The sequence below is a fragment of the Papaver somniferum genome, chromosome 5 (assembly GCF_003573695.1).
Source record: "Papaver somniferum cultivar HN1 chromosome 5, ASM357369v1, whole genome shotgun sequence".
Taxonomy (NCBI): domain Eukaryota; kingdom Viridiplantae; phylum Streptophyta; class Magnoliopsida; order Ranunculales; family Papaveraceae; genus Papaver; species Papaver somniferum.
Genome location: NC_039362.1, coordinates 6,667,261 through 6,689,010, shown reverse-complemented (window position 1 = coordinate 6,689,010; position 21,750 = coordinate 6,667,261). Strand labels below are relative to the sequence as shown.

Here is a 21,750-nt window from a genome sequence, read left to right as displayed (position 1 = left end):
CTATTTTCGTCTCATTTTTTCTTACTGATTATGTGTTTGTAAATTAAACCCACTAAAATCTGAATTATCTTAAGTATTCCCTCTGTTCCTTTTTAATAGGCTGGTTTCTATAAATAAATGTTTCAAAAAAAATAGTTAAATGTTATTTTAATTTTCTGGGACCATTTTTCTCTAACTTCTTTTGACGACAAGTGTCATGTGGACCATTTCACTTTACTTCTTTTGCTTACAAGTGTCATGTGGACTATTTCACTTCACTTTTTTTATTGAAAATGTCATGAGGACCACTTTCAATGATTAGTTCTCTTAATTTCTTTAAATTTCTCTAAAAACAAAACCAGCCTATTAAAAAGGGAGTATATTGTTTGATTTTTCAGGAGGAAAACAAAAAAAAAGGTTATTGAGAATCATTGAGAAAACTGCTACTCCATTTAAAGTTGAGGTGGATAGCGTCAATGGTTCGCGGATCACTGACTGAAATCAACTAACGAGAATTGTAAGCATCAGTAGAACAACAGATCAATTAAAGAAGTGGTTCACCGAGTCAATTAATTTGAACTGTGGAAGGGGTGACTCAGTTTACTCATTGGACACGAGTTGAAACGGCTCGGCACGGCGCGGCGCCCAAGGTTTGGATGGAAATAACTTCTTCTTTCTTGTTGTTTGTCGTGTTCGTCTAGCTACACTTCTCTGTATTTCACTCTTCTTCTCAGTTTTTATAAAATTTAAATTGATAAACGAAATTAGGTGTGCAATTTCCTGAATCATATAGAAAAGAGAAATGATGTTTAAGAGTTTCTCAATTTTTTGTTATCAACTCTTTCCGTCTTTCATATGGATATGCAAATCTGAAATGGAATTTTTGGCTATTTTTGAATAAAAAGATACAGAAATTGATCAATGTTGATCGATTTAATGGCTATTTTAAATAAATTTGAACTTCGAATATGTTCATTTAATGGTGTTTGACAGAAATTTGTAATCAATTCGACTGGTTATCCCGAATTTGAACTTAATTTCATGAGATTGTCCTTTCCAAAAAACCAATTTCAGTTTTTCTGCACAAACATTGTGACGGACAGATGCATATTTCTCATCCTATAGAAGGCCTCCCTTTAGTCGGCCGATAAGAACTTAATCCATGAGATTGATCTTTGGGGTTAGAGAAGGGTAGATTGGGTTTAGGGTTTTAAATTTGAACAATTTTTGGTTTTAAGTTTTCAAAATTGATTGATTGTTTGGTTTGGAGAAGAGCGATCGAGTTTAAGATTTCAAAATTACACGATTTTGGAAGAGATGGGGTTTTTACGCAGATGGAAGACATAGAAGAAGAAATCGACATGGCATATCTGCGTCTCGGGTTGAATTTTTTGTCCTCACTCATAGAAAACGGAGAAAAACTTGTTCAGTCGTTTCATATCATCAAGGGTAGTTAAGTCATTTCAGGACCATTAAATTTCATTTCCGCTAGAATTCAATTACATTCCACTGTTCGACCAATGCAATTGAAAACGGGAGTTGTATACACATAATCCATCTCTCGACACGTGTCCAAAGATCTACATGTGGAAGGTATGCGGATCACTACATCAAAGGGCACTGAAGTTACGAACCTCTGAAGTTACGAACCTCTAAGAATGCCCCAAATTTTGCTTTACCCGATCCCGAGGAGAACCCAAGATCGACGATGGGGATTAAATAGACTGACATGGGTGTGATAGGACCTGCAGACAGCTGACTGTCGCATGCAGACGACCCAACCACCCACATTAAAGCCCCTAACCATAGGATATGTGTCAAGTTATCTGAGGAAGAGAGACATCGCTCTAGCGGTATCAACAACAGTCGCTCGGGGCATCGGTTCGGAACGAAGACACCAGCGAGACTGACACAGAGAACAAGAAGATAAGGTTTCAACGGTCTCTGACAAGGGACCCCGCATATTTTCCCTATAAATACCTTCTCCACTAAGAGAGAAGGGGTCGACCAATTTGTAATAGTAAAGAGAGAACTAGGAGAGAGAAAGAGGAAGAGTAAGTATGATTTCCATTTCCTCAGTCATCGTATTTCACTTAAAGTCACTCGGCTTCATTTGTAACTCTTCAACACATAGTGAAACTCAACACCCCGTGGATGTAGGACTTAGTGCTGAACCACTGAATCTCTGTGTTATTTACATTTCAGTACCGTATTTATGTTTTATTACTTCAATCTAGCTTTGTCTTGCTTCGTGATTCTATAGGTTGAATGATCTAACTTTATCCCGACTAGACAATGATGAGTCCGAAGACTCTGAGTCGATGAGTCATCGTGTCTATGCTATTAATAACCATCATATTGTGTATATCGTCTTTTATTTATGATTGCGAACATTGTTTGTGTACACATGGATGCCATCGTGATTTATGTGTTCACAATCTGGCGCTAGAAACAGGGACTCTGTCCCGGTAAAAGATTTATCTTTCCTGTGATTTTTGAGCCCTTGATACTATTCCCCGTGAAATAGTATCTTGGACAGTTTATTCTAACTTCGTTATGGCCTCCTTTAAAAGCCATAGCAACTCTAAAGGGGTTTTACGCTGATTTTTCTACAAACTTCATTTTGGACCTGTAAAAACAACAGATCTGTCTCCATGGATCTGTCATCTCTGTTTTAAAATAACGGATCTTCCATCTTTGTCCTTTTAAAATACCGAATCTGTCAACTTTGAGTGTTGAAACTGCAGACCTTTGCTGTTTAAAACAAGCAGATCTGCCAACCAGTATTGATTAGAACCTCAGATCTGTCATCTTTGGGTGTTAAAGCCACGTTAAAACCACTGAGCTGTCATCTTTAGGGTGTTACAACCACACTCAAAACTCCCTCTTGCGTTATTCTTAGAATTCACGACGAGTCGAGGGAATCAAGAAGATCCAAGACCTCTGAAGAGGGGAATAATAGATGGAATATCTTTTTCATACCTTCAGCGTCGTGATCGCCCGCACTTAAGTTTAACTTTGCTAACAAAACCGTTGTGGTCCCCTTTCTCTCGACTACTTGTCGTCTTTTGCAGAGATCTGACATGGAAACAGTCAAAGAGGTAGGAAAAAGAAAGGCCCTATCGAAAGAAAAACTGAGGACCACATCAGTTGTGACCCGCAGTAAGCAGAAAGGTGAGAAGGAAAAGACAACGACCCAGAAGGTGGACACAGTAGAGATCACCTCACCAATGAAGCCAACACGATAGCCGCGGCAGCGGTCAAAGCCATAGCGGCACAAGTCGATAAGATCAATCTAGCAACGGGATCACACGTTCATGAGCAACGTGAAGGGTTTGCAGAATCAACAATGAACTTGGCAGCCTTCGGAATGCTGCAGACAAATGATCAGAATCAGACCATTCCAACCACTCAATCATTGCTAACGATGAATCAACCCATCGTAACTCAAGGAGGGATACCAATGAGGACAACCGATCCCCCTTCCCCCAAATCCATACAATCGACGAAGATCGAACCATGGATGTTGGAGGAAAAGGACAGGTCGGGACCCCAAACCAAGGATCGAATCACTCCTCCCAACTGATGGCAGAACTCAAAGAACTAAAGAAGAATCAGAGGACATACGCAGAGGTAGTGGCATTGTTGGCTAGAGAAAATCAGGAGCTCAAAGATAAGATGGCTCAGAGTTTAGGGGTGGCGAACCAACATGACGAAGCTAATTCAAGGCACCTGAGCCAAATCACGACCGGAGAATGGTCGTAACAAACAAAGCCAATCCCGAGCCTTTGAAACGAAGACACGTCAGGGGAAAACGATCCTCAGACCGGGATTATGTCCCCGAAGATTCAGATTACTTTGATAGTAATGACCGAAGAGAAGGACAATCCGAAACAATAGATGACCACCACCGTGCGATGGAGGATCTTCGCGCTGAGATGATGGCAGAGATCAAACAACTGAAGGCCAGGCAAGGAGGTGAAATATTAGAGGAAGTTATGAGAGAAGCTAATACTACTCCTCTAGTCCCAAGCTTAGCCAAAGCTGAAATCCCCAAGAAATATCTGATTCCAGCATTTGAATGCTACGATGGATCCAGTGATCCCGCGGCCCACCTTCGGTATTATAATCGTGTGTTGGCCCGGTGGGATCAGGACGATGTGGTCCTTTGCAGATATTTCCCTTCAAGCCTGAAGGGATCGTCTCTATCTTGGTTTGATAACCTACCTCCCAACTCCATCAATTCGTACGAGCAACTTACTGAAAAGTTCTAAAGAACTTACATGTATAACAAGGCTGTCCACGCTGGGATGGACAAGTTATTCTCATTGGCCATCAGATACAAGGAGACGACCAGGGAATACACAGATAGATGGCATAAAATATTCAAGGATATAGGTAATGTAGACCCAGTGGTCAGCATTAACTGCTACAAATGGGGATTAGATAGGATGAGCCCGTTCTTTGTCGATATTCATGGGAGCGTGCCCACGACTGAAGGAGATCTTCGAGTAATCATCGAGAAGCACGCTAGGTTGGAAGAAATCTAACTCCGCAGAGCAGGCCAGCAGATCAAAAAGGGGAAGTTCATTTGAACGCCCAAACGAAGATAAGAGAGGAAGAAGAGAAGGTCCTCGGAACGATGATCGAAAGTTCGAAGATCAAGTTTACACGAAGCTAAATACAAGTTATGATCGAATTTTAAAAGAAATTAAGGGTCGATAAAACTTGGAATGGCCATGGTCAAAAAGAAAACAACCCCCAAGATCTGAAAAATCGAAGGAATACGACAATTACCACTGTTTCAATGGGCACCAAACCGAGAAGTGAAAGAACTTGAAGATAATGATCCAAAAGATTATCGACAACGGAGACCTTAAGCAATACATAAGGAAGGAAGAAGCAGATGAAAGTTCAAAACGAAGCAAGCAAGTTCAATTTCCTGAAGGCAATCGAACACTGAACACCATTTCATGTTCGAAAGCCACGGGACCTTCACTAACAACGCAGATTGGAAAAAGGTTGAGAAAGAAGTTCGAAGACTACTACGAGCTGTATAAAATCGATGGGGTAGAAATAGACGATCATGGGCAATGGATGGATGCACCAATAACTTTAGAGGCAGACGATGTGGAGGAAGACATGAAAGATCACAATGATCCTTTGTTCGTCACACTGCCCGTAGCAGGGTGCAACATCAAGAAAATTCTTATTGACGGAGGAAGTTCAATCAATGTCTTGTTCTATGATACGTTCAAACGAATGGAGTTAAACGATGAGCAACTGATATATTCGTACCACACTATTTATGGATTCAATGGGTCTCCCACGAAACCATTGGGGGACATTGTTCTGCAAATAAATGCGGGACCGATGAAGATAGACACCCATTTCAGCGTAGTAGACGCTCCTTCCCCCTACAATGCTATCATCGTAAGAAGATGGGTGCACAAGATCAAAGGGATAACATCAACTTATCATCAATGTCTTAGATTCCCATCACCCGAAGGGGTAATGGAGATCAAGAGTGACCAGGTTACTGCTCGGGAATGCCAAGCTATGCAAAACCGTCTCAATAACGAGCTAGATGAACAACGGAAATCCCGTAGAATTCGGAACAAAGAAGTTGCTAAGGAAAAAGCAATTAATCTTTACCTCTAAGAGATCTCAGAAAAAAGCCTGACGAAGGGGGACGGTGTTCAATGCGCTGAGGCAAGTACCTCAGCGGCCAAGGCGGTTGAGGAGCCTACCAAATAGCAATTAAAGAATGTCCCTCTCCTAGGGGAACCGACGCCTACATTTACGTCTTTGGAACCCGCTAAGGAAATCAACATAGGGACAGAGGGAGATCCGAAGATGATCAAGATAAGTTCTTTAATGGAAAAGGAAAGGGATCTAGCCCTAACCAAACTACTCATAGAATACGCGGATGTCTTTGCGTGGAAATTAGGAGATATGCCAGGAATAGATCCGAAGATAATTCAACATGAGCTCCGTATAAAACCAGGCACAGCTCCTTTCAGGCATAAGGTGCGCAAGTTAGCCCCGGAGTATCATCAACCCATTGAAAAAGAGCTCCGCAAGCTTCTAGAAGCAGGATTCATCAAGGAAGTGAAATGCCCCACATGGATTTCGAACATGGTCATCGTGCCAAAGAAGAATGGAGGGGTGAGAATTTGCATCGACTTCACCAACCTCAACAAGGCCTGCCCTAAGGACAGTTATCCGCTCCCTAGCATCGACCAACTGGTCAAAGCTGTGGAAGGATACGAAGAACTGTCCTTCATGGACAGTTACTCAGGATACAACCAGGTTTTCCTGGAAGAAGAGTATCAATAACACACAACATTCTACACCCCTCATGGCCTCTATTGTTACACAAGGATGCCATTCGGACTGAGAAATGCAGGGGCAACATATCAGAGGATGGTCGACGATATCTTCAAACCATGGATAGGGAATACGTTGGAGGTCTACGTAGATGATATGCTTGTCAAAAGTAAGCTGCGCAAGGATCATCACAAATACTTGAGAGACATCTTCGGAGCTATGAGGAAACACAATATGAAAGAAAACCCGGAGAAGTGTACGTTCGGTGTTACTTCAGGGAAATTCCTTGGATACCTAGTAACAAAAAGGGGCATCGAAGTCGATCCGGCAAAAATCCAAGCCATCGTGGAAATGCCATCCCCGAAGAACTTGAAAGAAGTCCAAAAACTCAATGGATCCCTAGCAACGCTAGGGAGGTTCATTAAGATCGTCAGATAAATGCAAACATTTTTTCAACATCCTCAAGAAGGGATGCAAATTCGAGTGGACCCCTGAATGTGAAGAAGCTTTCCGGAAAATTAAGGAGTATCTGGCGACAATCCCCATTCTCCATAAGCCGGATCCCGACGAAGTATTGGCCCTTTATATAGCTGCAACCGAAGATGCGGTCAGGGCAATGCTAGTTAAAACTAATACGAAGATTGAGCAGCCAATTTACTATGTCAGCAAGACCCTTAACCCGGCGGAATGGAATTACACGAAGATTGAGCAGCTCATTTTGGCATTAGTATGGGCAACCCAAAAGTTGAGAACCTATTTATTGACCCATTATGTTCGTGTCCCCTACAAAGCACCGTTAGAAGCTATTCTCAAGAGCGCTGGGAAAGTTGGAAGGATAGCAAAATGAAACACACATCTTAATCAGTTCAACATAATCCATGAGATCCAACATTCCCAGAAATCTCAAGTGTTGGCAGATTTCCTAGCGGACCTACCTCTGGGCAATGACGAGGAAGTCCAAGGAATGCCAGAAACCGAAGATGGAAAAGACCCAGTTGATATTCTGGAACCTACAAACCAAAGGCAATGGGAAGTATCCGTCGATGGATCCAGAATTCGGGAAGGTGCTGGCATAGGAATCGTAATCACCACCCCCACCGGAGAAAGGATCGTCCATGCGCTGAGATTATAATTCAAGGGGCACACCAATAACATCGTCGAATATGAGGCCGTGGTACATGCTCTTCGTTTAATAATAGAAATGGGCTTAACCGAGTTACGCTTGAAAAGTGACTCACAACTGGTCATACGGCAAATTGGGCTAAAATACAATGTCTACGATGAAACCTTTCAGATTATATAGCGTTAGTCCAGACACTGGCAGCCCAGATACCGAACATCAAATTCCGGCACCTATGCAGAAAGGAACTCAGACATGCCGATGCCTTGGCATACTTATCATCTATGTTGAAAGATGAGAGCGTGAAAGCGATCAAAGTATCCAGAGTATACGAACCTTCCATCATCCCTCAGCAATCCCTCGCTACACATCGTAAGGACGACGCTGGGGAGGATATTGCTGAGGATGATGTAGGGGAGGATATCACCGACGATTTCATGGAAGATGACATCGTAACAAAAGAAAACGAGGATGAGGATTTTACCAAGGAAAAAGATTGGAGATATGAGATTCATCTCTACCTTAAAGAAGGTACTCTACCTGCAGATCTGAAACAAGCCAGGAAGATACAATCCAAGGCAGGGAGATATGACCTCGAAGACGGGGTCCTATATAAAAAATCTTTCCTCGGGCCATTACTACGATGCGTGTCAAAACAAGAAGGGCACCTTATTCTGAAAGATATATATTACGGAGATGCAGGAAATCATAGCAGAATGAGATCGTTATCGGACAAGGCGAAAATGCAGGGGTATTACTGTCCGCACATGATAAGATATGCAGCCAGGATGGCCAGAAGATGTGAAGAATGTCAACGGTTTTCCAAAAGGATCCATGCTCCCACAACAAAGTTTAATTCCGTAGACAGTCCGTGGCCTTTCTCCAAATGGGGAATAGACATCGTTGGACCCCTGATCGAAGGGTCAGGGAAAAGATGATTATTAATCGTAGCCACAAATTACTTCAGCAAGTGGGTGGAGGCCAAGGATCTGGCTAGAATCCGCTACTCAGACATGTTCACTTTCATCTTCCAAAATATCATTTGCAGGTTTGGTATCCCAGCGCAAATTGTCTCCGACAATGGCAAGCAATTACAAGGGAAGAACATAGACATGATTTTCGACACCTTCAAAATCAGGAAGAAAAAATCAACACTAATCTATCCCCAGATCAACGGGCAGGCCGAAGACACAAACAAGACTATCGCCCTCATCCTCAAGAAACAATTGGACGAACACAAGAAACGCTGGTGCGAACAGCTACACAACGTCTTATGGGCCTACCGAACCACACGTCGGTCCTCCACCGGTGAATCTCCATTCCTCCTTACCTATGGGGCCGAAGTGGTCATACCAACGGAAATCCTTATGCCAACTACGAAGACCGAGGCATGGGAAAAGAATCTCACCACAGACATGATGTTAGAAAGGCTAGATGACTTGGAGGAAAGGAGGGAAGCAGCGTTACAAAAGATGGAAAACTACTAGCAAAGGTTAGCAAGGGAATACAATAAAAAGCTTAATCTTAGAAATTTTGTAGAAGGACAGTATGTGCTGAGAACTATACCCCAATACCAGCGAGAGAAAAAGTGGGGTAAACTAGCACCAACGTGGGTAGGACCATTTGTTATACATGACATCGCAGGAAACGGGTCATACTACCTGCGTAACCTCAAAGGAGAAGTCCTCAGACACCCTTGGAATGCTAAATATCTCAAGCCATACTATCCATAATGCAGCGCAACTCTGCACCTGCGTGAAGAGTACCAGAAGAAGAAATCAGCGTATCCGCTCGACATGTTTCTATCTCTGGACGAGGAGTAGAAGCCCTCGATCTATCAATCAAAACAATCCAACTTTTTGAAAAATCTATCCATTGGGGAAAGTATTCACTTACAATCTCTTCGGACCCCCTATAAGTGTTTATAAGTGTAAGACCATGGGGGAGGCATCCAGCAGAAAGGGATACCCAACCAATTTTAAGGCAGCGGTTCAGCGGAATGGGTTTTTGTAAATATTTTAATAACCCACCACATATCCGAGAACGCTGCCTCGAACCCCACCGTCTGGGAATCCTCTGGCCCATGATTAGCCAGCGGGGGATTCGTCTCAAGATGATCACGAAGGTGCACACCTTTGGAATAACAATCAAACACTTTTATCAGTTAAGTTTAACTAAGCATCTAAAATAATAACTGACCTAATGTTGCAGGAAGAAGGGAAATTGTAAATATACCAAAAAGCGGTGATCTATTTCATAAAAGTTGATTACAAGATCGAGGAAAACACAAGAAAACAATATTATATCCAAAAAATGGCCCGAAGCCAAGTAATCAACAAAGATGAACTTTTTATAACAAAAAAAGAAAGAAACCTATTTTTCCTTAGATGACTCAGCGTGGTCAGTGGGATTCTTCTTCTGAGAAGAAGGAACACTCCCACCCGAAGAAGGACCAGAGGAGAAATCCAAAGGTTCGGGCATGAAGCGACGGGGATAGTTCTTGACAATATTATGATCCCTTAGGAGGTTTTTCTCGACCCATATCGAAACCTTGTTGACTTCCTCAACCAACTGACACCGATCCTTGTAACCAATAACAGTAGCCCTAAGCTCAGATTAGGACAATGAAGAAGTCAGCCGAGCCACTTCCTTAGCTTCCTCCGTTGCCGCTTCGTCACGAGATCCAGCTAAACCTTTGTAATACGATGTCTGGCTCTCCTGCTGCACTAGGGAAGATTGAGCCTTTTCAAGCTTTGCATTTGCAGTGAGAAGCTGTCCCTCGAGCTCTACACAAGGAAAGAACGCATCATGTAATGAATTAGAGATACAAATTTACACACCAAAAATAAACATATACCTCCGAATCTAGCCGAAGATTCCTCTAAATCATAAAAAATAGCATCGCGGCCTTCAGCGAGAAAATCGAACTCATCGGATATTTTTTTATAATCCAACTGAAGATTTGAGAGAGCATATTGACTCTCATCTAACTCTACCTGCTTCATAAAATCCTGGTGACGAAGGTGATTAACTTCATCATTCATTTTTCTATCCCTTTATTAATCCTATACATATTCATCTCGAGATTCCTCTCAGACTCGAGCATACGGGCAACGTCCGCACGATAAGTAGTCAAAACAATGCTAAGAGCATGAGCTTCGGCCCTAGCATCGTATCTCTCTCGAACGAGCTGCTGTATATAATTAGTAACCTCAGGACCATGTGAAGAGCGAGCTTGATGTAGCTCCCTTTCTAACTGCTCTACCCTGGCCGCCAAGTTAGAGGCATGTTCAGTTGCCTCACGAAGATTCCCACGAAGGGTAATAAGACTATTCTGCATATCAATAAATTGGGTTCTCTTAGCCCGCAACCCTGCTAACAGCTTGTTATGCTCGTCGGCCTGAGCATTCCACTTAGTGGCTTCACTCTTGATCTTCTCCACTAACTCCTTGATACGAGAGGCTTGCTGAACCCTGTCCTTCCGAAGCCACATCAACTCTCGATTGTCACCCGCTGGAGATAGGGTGGGACTCAAACAAACCACCAAGAAGACCAAGGAAGAAGACGAAGATAAGGTAGCTAAGAAAAACAAACCTTTAACTAACGAAGAGCCCTTACGAGCTTCCTCCAACTCGCTGCGAACGATGGCCAAGTACATTCGAAGCTGCTCTTCCTTAGCGCCCAGTTGCTCTTTCCCTTTCAATCTGTCCTTCAAATCCTGAATATCTTTATCCTTAGCAGAGATGAGAGACTCAGCGGTGCTCAACTCCTCTTCCCCATGAAAAAGTTTGGCCTCAAGCTTAAGGGCCTTGGCCCTGAAAAACTGGTATAAAGTGTGGTTGCAATGCTCACTCCTCATCATCTGATTAAGCAAAGAATGAACAAAAAGTTGAAGTCAGATCTTATGCTCACGAAACATAAGGGTGATCAATCAGAAATCTAGAGAACGTACCTCGAGTACTCGCTGCTGAGGAAAACCGTATTGATAGCCATCAACGATGGCCATCATCTCAGCAACCGCAGAAGGAGGATCGACCAGAAGATTCGAAGAATAACCTCTTATATCCTTGTCCCACACTTCTGCAACTTTCGCTTCAGGAGTCATCTGCATCATCTGACGGGTAAAGGCATCAGACTTTTTCTCACCGGTAACCAACGGCGCAGGGTGGGGCACGAACATCACTTTCTCTTCATCATCCAATCAAGGATGGAATCATCTCTAGGCGTCAGCAACTGAGGAAATTCCTCTGAGGATGATTCGACGATAGTACCATCGATGAAAACTCTTTTTCCGGTATCAGGATTCTTCATAGCTTCAGCAGTCTTCCAAGCCTCCTTCTCCTTGTCAGCAAGAGCTTCTGCATCTTCGCCCTCAGAGCTGTCTTCCTCCTTAACGGTCTTTTCACCCGCACCAACGGGTTCACCACCAACCCCGTCACCGAGGACATCCCAATCATCATTGGGAGAAAGAAGAGAGAAATCTTCCGCCAAACCCATGGCAGTGCCCATGTCAACCGGCCCACCCGAAGATTAAATCCTTCCAAAAGAGAATTCTTGGGAGGATACATGCATTGAATATTGAGGACCCGCTCCATCATTTCCTTGACTAAGAGGGGGGGGGGGACCAAGGCCTCCACCAGGGGCAACTTCTTGCTGCACACCTCCCCCAACGACAACCTCATGTTCTTTAGCACCATCGCCAGGAGTAACTTCTTTTTCAACAGAACCCTCACCAACATGCTTGGGATCTTCGTGTTCATGACGGGAAGTTTCGGTACACTCTTCATCATCGGATAAATCCTCCTCAATGAATTCTTCGTTCACTGGACTGTTCGCCTCATCAGGCAATTCCGGCTCTTCAGCAACATCAGTTGATAGACACATTTTTGTGTTTGATATAATCTCAATTGTATATATTGTTAGTGCTCGATTTTGTATTTATTATGGCTTTTTGTGTCTTTGTAGGTGTTTTTGGAGAAATAAACATGTATGCAAAAATCGGCTCAAAAAGTTGCGCGGGGAATCCCGGAGGACAGTTCCTAAACGGACCCCAAAATTAGCTAAGGAACACCCAGGCTATGTATAGCCCAAATTTATCCTCAGCACCCATATTTTTCCACAACACCCAAGGCAATGCTATTCGCACCCCATCAGAGGATAAGGGAAGGTCATCTTCAACAATTCAAAAACGAGATTTTGCGGGAAAATTATTGGCAGCGCTGTTGCAGATTAGGGTTGGATTATTGAATGGGTATTAACGAGATTCAATCACCATATTTTAATGGCATGGACTTGAATTACCTAAACAGGCCTGGTATAGTCGTTTAATTGAACTCAAATTGGCTAGAACTCGGATTGGAGCAAAACAGAAGCGGAAGAAGTTCACGGGTCCCTGTTTGATTTATTTGTGGAATTTCGGGGAGACTAAAGGAAAGATATTATTTCCTAAGATACGCTTATATTTAAGGAAGAGTTTGGGATTTGTTGGAAAGCTCAGAAACGCGTCAAACAATTGTGGGAAGAAATTATTGTCGTGACTTTCACTGAAGGAAAACAGAGAATTAATCGGGTTCTAGAGGGTTTGGAGGTGTATAAAAGGCGTGCTCGAGTCCCAAATAAGGGTATGAAAGTTTCAGAGAAGTTAGGGGAAGTTTAGAACACCACAGAGATCAACAGAAGGAGTTGCAGGAAATCGAGTTCTGCTGGTGTAGAAGGAAGAACACGAAGAACATTAGACTCCTCAGGAAGTCTTTTATCCTACAACATACGCCTTCTGTCGTTTCCTGTAACAGTTTATTGCAACAATTCTCTGTAACAGTCATATTGTAACGCCCATAAACCGTTGCAAACTGTCTGCTTAACTAGTTTTCTCTTGTATTTCACCCTTTTGAGCTATGAAATTCTATTTTGAGTATGTGAATAATATGAGGTGCTAAACCCCTTAGGCGAGGCGACGGAGGAAGCCATTGTTCCATGAAAAGTGGTATATTTCTATTTTAATTAATTCTTGCAATTTATTTTATGATTATATGCATGTAACTAATATTGGAAAATTGATTTTTATTGAATGATTGTGATCCGTTTTGATGGAGCATGCTTAGTTTAAGACTTTTGATGTTTCATGCTTGATGTATACAATTGTTACTTCAAAAATCTGCTAGAGGCAATATATTAGAATCACTTTAAACGCGAAGAATTGCATGAATATTGATTAGATTAAATCACTTAATTGGTCAATGGTGGAACCCTGAGTCTCGGTGCTTTTTATAATCTTGATAACAACTTCATCTTGAGTTTTTATTTTAATTCAAGTCTAAAACAAATCTTCACAAGTTTGAGTGAACGACAACTTTACTACCACTTTCTACAACAACATAAAAACCACATCAATTTTTGGCGCCGCCGACGCGGATTTGTGTTTAGGTTAGGGTTTTAGATTTATTCTAGGTTTTGTTTTTGTTTTTAGTTTTATTCTTCTTGTTCTATTTTACGTTTTTGGGTATTTGTCTATTTATTGCAGGTTTTGAATCAAAAAGAAATTGGAGACTAAAGACCTTGGGGATTGAAACAAGAGACAAAGCGAAAAGAACTGAACAGAATATAATTTGATTTTTGTTAAATTTTTAGGATTTTTTTTATTTTTCCTTTTTTAGAAAAAACTGTATTAGGGTTTATTTTTAATTTTTGTAATTTTTCTTTTCATTTTGGACACTTTGGACTTTAAACTTTAAACTTTGGGACATTATTTTAAACCCTACGGAAGGGTAGTTTAAATATAAACTGTGTGCAGAGAAGGACGGCGATTACGATATCGCATCGGCCCCTCGGGTTCGTACATGATATAGCAGTCGTGGCCCGAGTCTACTACAACCGATTCATCCCCGTATGGAACGGGAGGTAAGATTCTAAACACCCGCGAATCTCCTGTCAACGGGTTTACTGTATTCCTTGGTTGGATATATGCTGAGGACTTGAAAACGGCTGCTTTAATTTCCTAGTAAAGGGCAAGGACTGGCCATACAAGATAAGGGTTCAGATTTCATCACCATTCTCTTCTTGCCCGCCTTAGGAAAACGAAACCAAACGCGAACCTAAGCCTAAAATTTTGACTAGAACGAGACCTATAGGGTAACGAGCTTAATAGGAAAGTCGTTCGAAAAATATTGGTTACTCTTTTGAGCATACTTCGAAGTTCATGATGGTTTCTGTGAGTTGAATGCGTGACTGTGCCGCCTTGTAATACCGGTGAGGCCTTGGGCATCAAAGCTCCATCGAGCTTCCCTCGCCTCTATTCAACTTACTTTGACTCGGATTGATTCCAGAGGGGTTTGCTCAGATTGTAACGAGTTCCTTTTCAAAAGAATAGAAGCTGGTCTAGAAACAATCTAAGTGGAGCCATCATGCTTTTTGTTTGCTAGAAATCAATAGGTTTGATTTGGTTGAGTCAGCCTTGTTTTGTGATTGTTTAGAATTCCCCACCTTATTATTTTGCATGACTGAACGTAAAATAGACGCCCTAGGTAGATTTGTTAAAGAGAAACCTAATAGTTCTAAGCGTATCGATTACCTCAACTTAGAAAGCCCGATTCTTGAAGATTCCGTTTTTGAACGTCCTTTAAGGAGAAAATCCCTGATATTCCAATAGTGCCAGAAATGGAAACTTTGAAAGCTTTGTTGAACCCTACTAGGACTACTCGTCCCTCGTGTATCAGGTTATCTGAAACTAAAGCAAATTCTGAACTTAAGCCTGGAACCTTACAGTTGCTCCCAATATTTTTAGGGAAAGAAAATGAAAACCCCTATTTCCATGTTAGGGACTTTGAGGAAATTTTTAGTACCCTAAAAATTAGAAACCTTGATGATGATGCTTTGAAACTCAGGTTATTCCCCTTTTCCTTGAAAGATAAAGCCAAATCGTGGCTATATAGTTTGGCTTCCGGATCAATTGAAACATATGAACAACTTACATCTGCCTTTTTGAACAAGTTTTTCCCTAGGCAGAAAACATCGTCTATTATGACGCAAATCTGCACATTTTCTCAACAGGAGGGAGAATCCTTGTATAGGTATTTGGAAAGGCTCAATGATCTATTATCCCAATGTCCTCATCATGGTTTAGAAAAGGTTAGGTTAGTTCAGATCCTTTATGAGGGTTTAGATTATCCCACTACAACCACAGTGGAATCTATGTGTACAGGTGGGTTTGAAAACCAAACAGTTGATGATGCGATGACATATTTGCATGAAATCTCCGAAAAGACCCAACAATGGGAAATTAATAGGGGTCCCCAGAAAACAATTCTTCCTGGCAGAGGAAACATCAATAGGGTAGAACGAAACTTTGAATCAGATGCCAAAATTGCTGCTATAGCGAAAAGGTTAGAAGCTTTAGAAGTGGGTAACACTAGTGGTAGATTAGAGCCTTTTTGGGAAGGCCAGAATAATGAAGAGCAAGCCAATGCTCTCTATAATAACACTAGGTTCGATAACCGTCAGAAGTTTGACCCATATTCAGAAACCTATAATCATGGTTGGAGAAACCATCCGAACCTTTCATGGTCTAAGGGCAAGAGTCAAGGTCAGTTTAGTAATTTTTATGCTCCCCCAGGTTTTGGTTCAGATAAGAACACTTCAGGTCAGTTTCAGAACTCTTTAGAGAATAGAATGACGAGCTTAGAGGAATCTCTTAGTATATTAAGAAAGAGCCAGGATATGTTAGCACAAAGCCAGGACATGTTAGTAAAGAGCCAAGTTAGTTTTCAACAAGAAACCAAGCAGAACTTTCAAACTAATGCTTAAACTCTTGCTAAGTTAGAACTTCAAGTCGGTCAAATAGCTAAGACCTTAAGTGAGAGAGATAACAGAAGGTTCCCTAGTCAGACTAATCCAAATCCTAGAGGAGTTCATGAAGTAGGTACAAAATCATCCCATCAGTTGAATGCTGTTAGAACCCTTAGGAGTGGTAGAGTAGGAGACAATCAGGTAACCATGCCCGATAGTGAGCATACTATAGTTCACCCCTCAGGACCAACCATAGCTGAGGAGACTGATAAAGTTTCTGATGATGCCAATTCGGTTCCTGAGAGGCCCTATTTTATGCCTAGAGCCCCATTTCCACAACTATTAGTACCAACAAAGAGTGAATCCAACTTTAATGACATAATGGAGGTTTTTAGGAAAGTTACCATAAACCTTCCGTTACTAGAAGCAATTAGGAAACTTCCAGCTTATGCCAAGTTTCTTAAGGATATGTGAACACGAAAGCGAAAGCTTAGTGTCCCTAAAAAAGCCTTTTTAGCTAGTCATGTAAGTTCGATCATTCAGAACCCCACAACTCCTAAATATAAAGACCCAGGTGCGCCTACCATTGCTTGTACGATAGGAAAACACACAGGGTACACAAATCTTTACTTGACTTAAGAGCCAGTGTGAACTTACTCCCATACCATGTGTACTTAAAGCTAGGGCTCGGTGAATTGAAACCTACCAAGATAACATTGCAGTTAGCTGATAGGTCTGTCAAGATTCCGCGTGGTGTGATAGAAGATGTTCTTATTGAGGTCGACAAGTTTATTTATCCTGCGGATTTCGTGGTCTTAGATACCCAACCTGTCCCTGACCCAGAGAACCAGATACCTGCGATTTTAGGTCGCCCGTTTTTAGCTACGTCTAATGCGATCATAAATCGTCGAAATGGTATTATGAATCTATCTTTTGGTAATATGACTATTGAGTTGAATATTTTTAATGTCAATAAGCTACTTTCTGAGCTAGATGACACGTGCATTGAAGAGATGAACATGATAGGAACCTTAATTCAGGAGTCATTACCAAACCTCATATCGGAAGATCCATTAGAGAGTTGTCTAGCCCACTTTAGCATGGATTTCGACGAAGATAGCAACATTGAACAAGTGAATTCTATGTTGGATTCTATTCCTATGTTAGATACTGATAAATGGAAAGCTAGGTTCGAACCATTATTAGCTTTTGAGTCTACCTTAATCCCTTGTTTAGCAGAGCCTCCTAAGTTGGACCCTAAATCTGCATTCTTAGGGCCATCTAAGACTTTTCCTGTGATTATAGCATCCGATCAGGACAGCAGGCCAGAAATCGTGCTTCAAGACAATAAAGAAACTCTAGGGTTGACCATACAGGATATGAAACATATAAGTCCTACAACTAGTATACCTCAAAAGAATTTAGAGGATAAACCACCCCATTATAACTCAGAGAAAGCAATTGACCTTTTTCAGGAACCTGATGGTCTAGAAATTAGGAATATTGTGACTAGTCTATTTAGAGACACCCAAAATTCTAAGTTTGGGGGTAGTGATCGTCAATTATCCCCAGTAGAAGTCCCTAACTTGGGACTCGAGCCTACTGCATATGAGGTATCACTTGAGTCTATTCAGACTCCTCAACCCGATCCTCCTGATACTGTCCAGGAGGAAATCCAGCTATTAAAGTCCCGTTTTTCGGATGAATCTGTTTTTCAAGACACTCATATGAAGCCCAAATGGGCGCCCCAAATAAATCCAGTTGTCTTGCAAGAAACTTTGAATGAGGTTGTGCTCCTTATGTTATTTTTTCTGATCCTATGTAGTTGTTTCATAATAGTGGCAGTTTTATTTGGTTTTGATGACCCACAGTTATTTAGACTACTGATATATGATTTGAAAGGTAACTTGCCATTTGATGAAACTTGATGTTTGGCTGAAGACTTTAAACTTGGCACTTCTTGGGAGGTAACCGAATCTCATGCAACACGGTAATATCTTTCCTTAACTATTTTGCTTCAAATGGTAACAATTTCTCCTTGTTCATGCTTTTAATTTTATCTTTAGAACATCGAGGACAATGTTAGATTTAAGTTTGGGGGTATGGGAGAAACTTTTTAGTTGCATTAATAAACTCTAGAGCCTAAAAATTTATGTTTTTTAAGGATCACACTAGCTAATCTAAGTGGATGGAAGTATTTTGGTTGTAGGAGTTGAGGAACCAATCTGACTAGATGGAAATATCTAAAGAGTCTATTCATAAAAGCACAAAGCTCAGGTGTTAGAAATAACATGATAGTTTCACCATATCTCGTTGAGTCCTTTTCACTTCTATTTTTATTTTTTTTTGTTTTTAAACTATGTTACTCTAAGTGATTAGGTGGGGCTCACGATTCAAGTTGTTACCACTGCTAGGGTGAATTAGAGTGATTGAGATACCATGAAAAAAAAAGTTGAAAAAAAAAGAAGAAGAGATGAAAAAAAAAGACCAGACCACCAGACCAACCGGAATAATTTCAACAAAGTCGACCACTGGTACCCTTGTATATGCCAGTTGTGTTGACCTAGAGTTAGGTTATCGACCACTGGTTCCCTTGTATATGCCATTGTGTTGATATTAGTCAGACTAGTACCTCAATCCATTAGGATAGGTTCATTTTGGCGGAGGCCTTCAGACAGATATGGGAAACGCCGTTCACTTAGTAAACATCAAAACCATCTATGTTTTTCTCTATATCCATCTTCTTGATCTATCCATGTGATTAGTTTTGACTCCGGATATTGATGTCCATAGTGCGACTATCTGAGTAGAGCTCTGTCACTTATATATGAATTTTAGTATGCTTGAGTGCAAACTCGTGTACAACAATTGGAATTCCGGATCAGGGTACTTCCTCTTGTAGTCAATAAGTATTCCAACCAAGGAGATTCTTTAGTGCCTTCCAAGGTTTAGCGTAGATAGATAGGGTCTGGAGTAAAGGTTTTGTGGGTATATCTCTGGTAAGCCCTCCCGAGGCTATAACTCGGCCACTAGGGCCACCTAGGGGTTTAAAGGATTATTGCATACGCTAAATGCAATCGACGATGCCTGCGACAGTGAGTTAGGATTTCTAATTTTAATTTGCTCGAGGACTAGCAAATAATAAGTGTGGGGGTAGTTGATAGACACATTTTTGTGTTTGGTATAATCTCAATTGTATATATTGTTAGTGCTCGATTTTGTATTTATTATGGCTTTTTGTGTCTTTGTAGGTGTTTTTGGAGAAATAAATATGTGTGGAAAAATCGGCTCAAAAAGTTGCGCGGGGAATCCCGGAGGACAGTTGCTAAACGGAACCCAGAATTGGCTAAGGAACACCCAGGATATGTATAGCCTAAATTTATCCTCAGCACCCATATTTGTCCACAGCACCCAAAAGCAATGCTATTCGCACCCCATCAGAGGATAAGGGGAGGTCATCTTCAACAATTCAAAAACGTGATTTGGCAGGAAAATTATTGGCAGCGTTGTTGCGGATTAGGGTTGGATTATTGAATGGGTATTAACGAGATTTAATCACCAGATTTTAATGGCATGGAATTGAATTACCTAAACAGTCCTGGTATAATCGTTTATTTGAACTCAAATTGGCTAGAACTCGGGTTGGAGCAAAACAGAAGCGGAAGAAGTTCACGGGTCCCTGTTTGATTTATTTGTGGAATTTCGGGGAGACTAAAGGCAATATATTCTTTCCTAAGATACGCTTATATTTAAGGAAGAGTTTGGGATTTGTTGGAAAGCTCAGAATCGCGTCAAACAATTGTGGGAAGAAATTATTATCGTGACTTTCACGGAAGGAAAACAGAGAATTAATCGGGTTCTAGAGGGTTTGGAGGTGTATAAAAGGCGTGCTCGAGTCCCAAATAAGGGTATGAAAGTTTCGGAGAAGTTAGGGGAAGTTTAGAACACCACAGAGATCAACAAGAGGAGTTGCAGAAAATCGAGTTCTGCTGGTGTAGAAGGAAGAACAAGAAGAACATTAGACTCCTCAGGACAGTCTTTTATCCTACAACATACGCCTTCTTTCGTTTCCTGTAACAGTTTATTGCAACAGTTCTCTGTAACAGTCATATTGTAACGCCCATAAACCGTTGCAAACTGTCTGCTTAACTAGTTTTTTCTTGTTTTTCACCCTTTTGAGCTATGAAAACCTATTTTGAGTATGTGAATAATATGAGGAGCTAAACCCCTTAGGCGAGGCGACGGAGGAAGCCATTGTTCCATGAAAAGTGGTATATTTCTATTTTAATTAATTCTTGCAATTTCTTTTATGATTATTTGCATGGAACTAATATTGGAAAATTGATTTTTATTGAATGATTGTGATCCATTTTGATGGAGCATGCTTAGTTTAAGACTTTTGATGTTTCATGCTTGATGTATACAATTTGTACTTCAAAAATCTACTAGATGCAATATATTAGAATCACTTTAAACGCAAAGAATTGCATGGATATTGATTAGATTAAATCACTTAATTGGTCAATAGTGGAATCCTGAGTCTCGGTGCTTTTTATAATCTTGATAAAAACTTCATCTTGAGTTTTTATTTTAATTCAAGTCTAAAACAAATCTTCACAAGTCTGAGTGAACGACAACTTTACTACCACTTTCTACAACAACATAAAAACCACATCAGCAGTAGAGGATTGAACGGGTCCAAGCTTTTTCTTCTTCGTTGCCTAGAATTCGATATGAAGTTAGTCCGATGAGTTTTTCTCCTCACTTTGAATAAAATGTCAAATTCAACAGAAAAGGGGCAAATACACGGCCTAACAATAAACCATACCTTGACGGCAGCGGAACTCTTCGAAGGAAGAGCAACATCAGAAATCTCCTCCTCATCCATATCAACAACGTCGCAGGCATATTCAAAGTTCATTCCCTCAAAGTCTAATCGCCATGGACAGAAATCACCATAGAGAGAGGGAGGAGTTTCACGAGCTTTGCTATCAACAACGGGGCGCCAATCACGTGGACCAGGTATCCAACCGTAAGCCCAAGGACCAATAACCTCAATAACGGTAGCATGCCACTCATAATCATGATCACGTTGAATCCTCTCACGATTAGGAAAAAGCCTCCGCTGGCCTGACCTTTATGTACCAGGAACGTATTTCAGCTTGGTAGCTGGAGGCAGGCTACATACAACCGTCTAAAGCTCCATTTGGTGCTCCGGTTCTGTTCCAAAAAAAGCAAGATGGATCGCTTCGTATGTGTGTTGATTATAGGGTTTTGAACAAGTTAACTGTGAAGAACAAGTACCCAATTCCGCTAGTGGCAGACTTGTTTGATCGGTTGGCCAAAGCTAAATTCTTCACCAAATTGGATTTGCGCTCAGGTTATTACCAAGTGCGCATAGCAGAAGGAGATGAACCAAAGACTGCAATGGTAACAAGGTATGGCTCATTTGAATACCGTGTTATGCCATTCGGCTTGACGAATGCTCCAGCAATATTTTGCAACCTGATGAATGATGTGTTTGCCGAGTACATTGATCG

The 21,750-nt window shown here is 41.2% G+C and overlaps 2 protein-coding genes across 2 annotated transcripts; both read left to right on the top strand.

The window, feature by feature from the left end:
• Window positions 1–4,824: 4,824 nt before the first annotated feature.
• On the top strand, window positions 4,825–5,640 carry LOC113278699. The gene has a single exon (XM_026527465.1). The coding sequence runs from the start codon at window positions 4,825–4,827 to the stop codon at window positions 5,638–5,640; it is 816 nt and encodes a 271-aa protein (XP_026383250.1).
• A 2,073-nt stretch (window positions 5,641–7,713) lies between these two features.
• On the top strand, window positions 7,714–8,367 carry LOC113278698. The gene has a single exon (XM_026527464.1). It carries the CDS (start codon window positions 7,714–7,716, stop codon window positions 8,365–8,367), a length of 654 nt encoding a protein of 217 aa, XP_026383249.1.
• The last annotated feature ends 13,383 nt before the right edge of the window (window positions 8,368–21,750 follow it).

Bases quoted from the DNA above. Each gene is read 5' to 3' on its own strand.
- LOC113278698 (XM_026527464.1), top strand. From the start codon at position 7,714: ATGTTGAAAGATGAGAGCGTGAAAGCGATCAAAGTATCCAGAGTATAC.
- LOC113278699 (XM_026527465.1), top strand. From the start codon at position 4,825: ATGATCCAAAAGATTATCGACAACGGAGACCTTAAGCAATACATAAGG.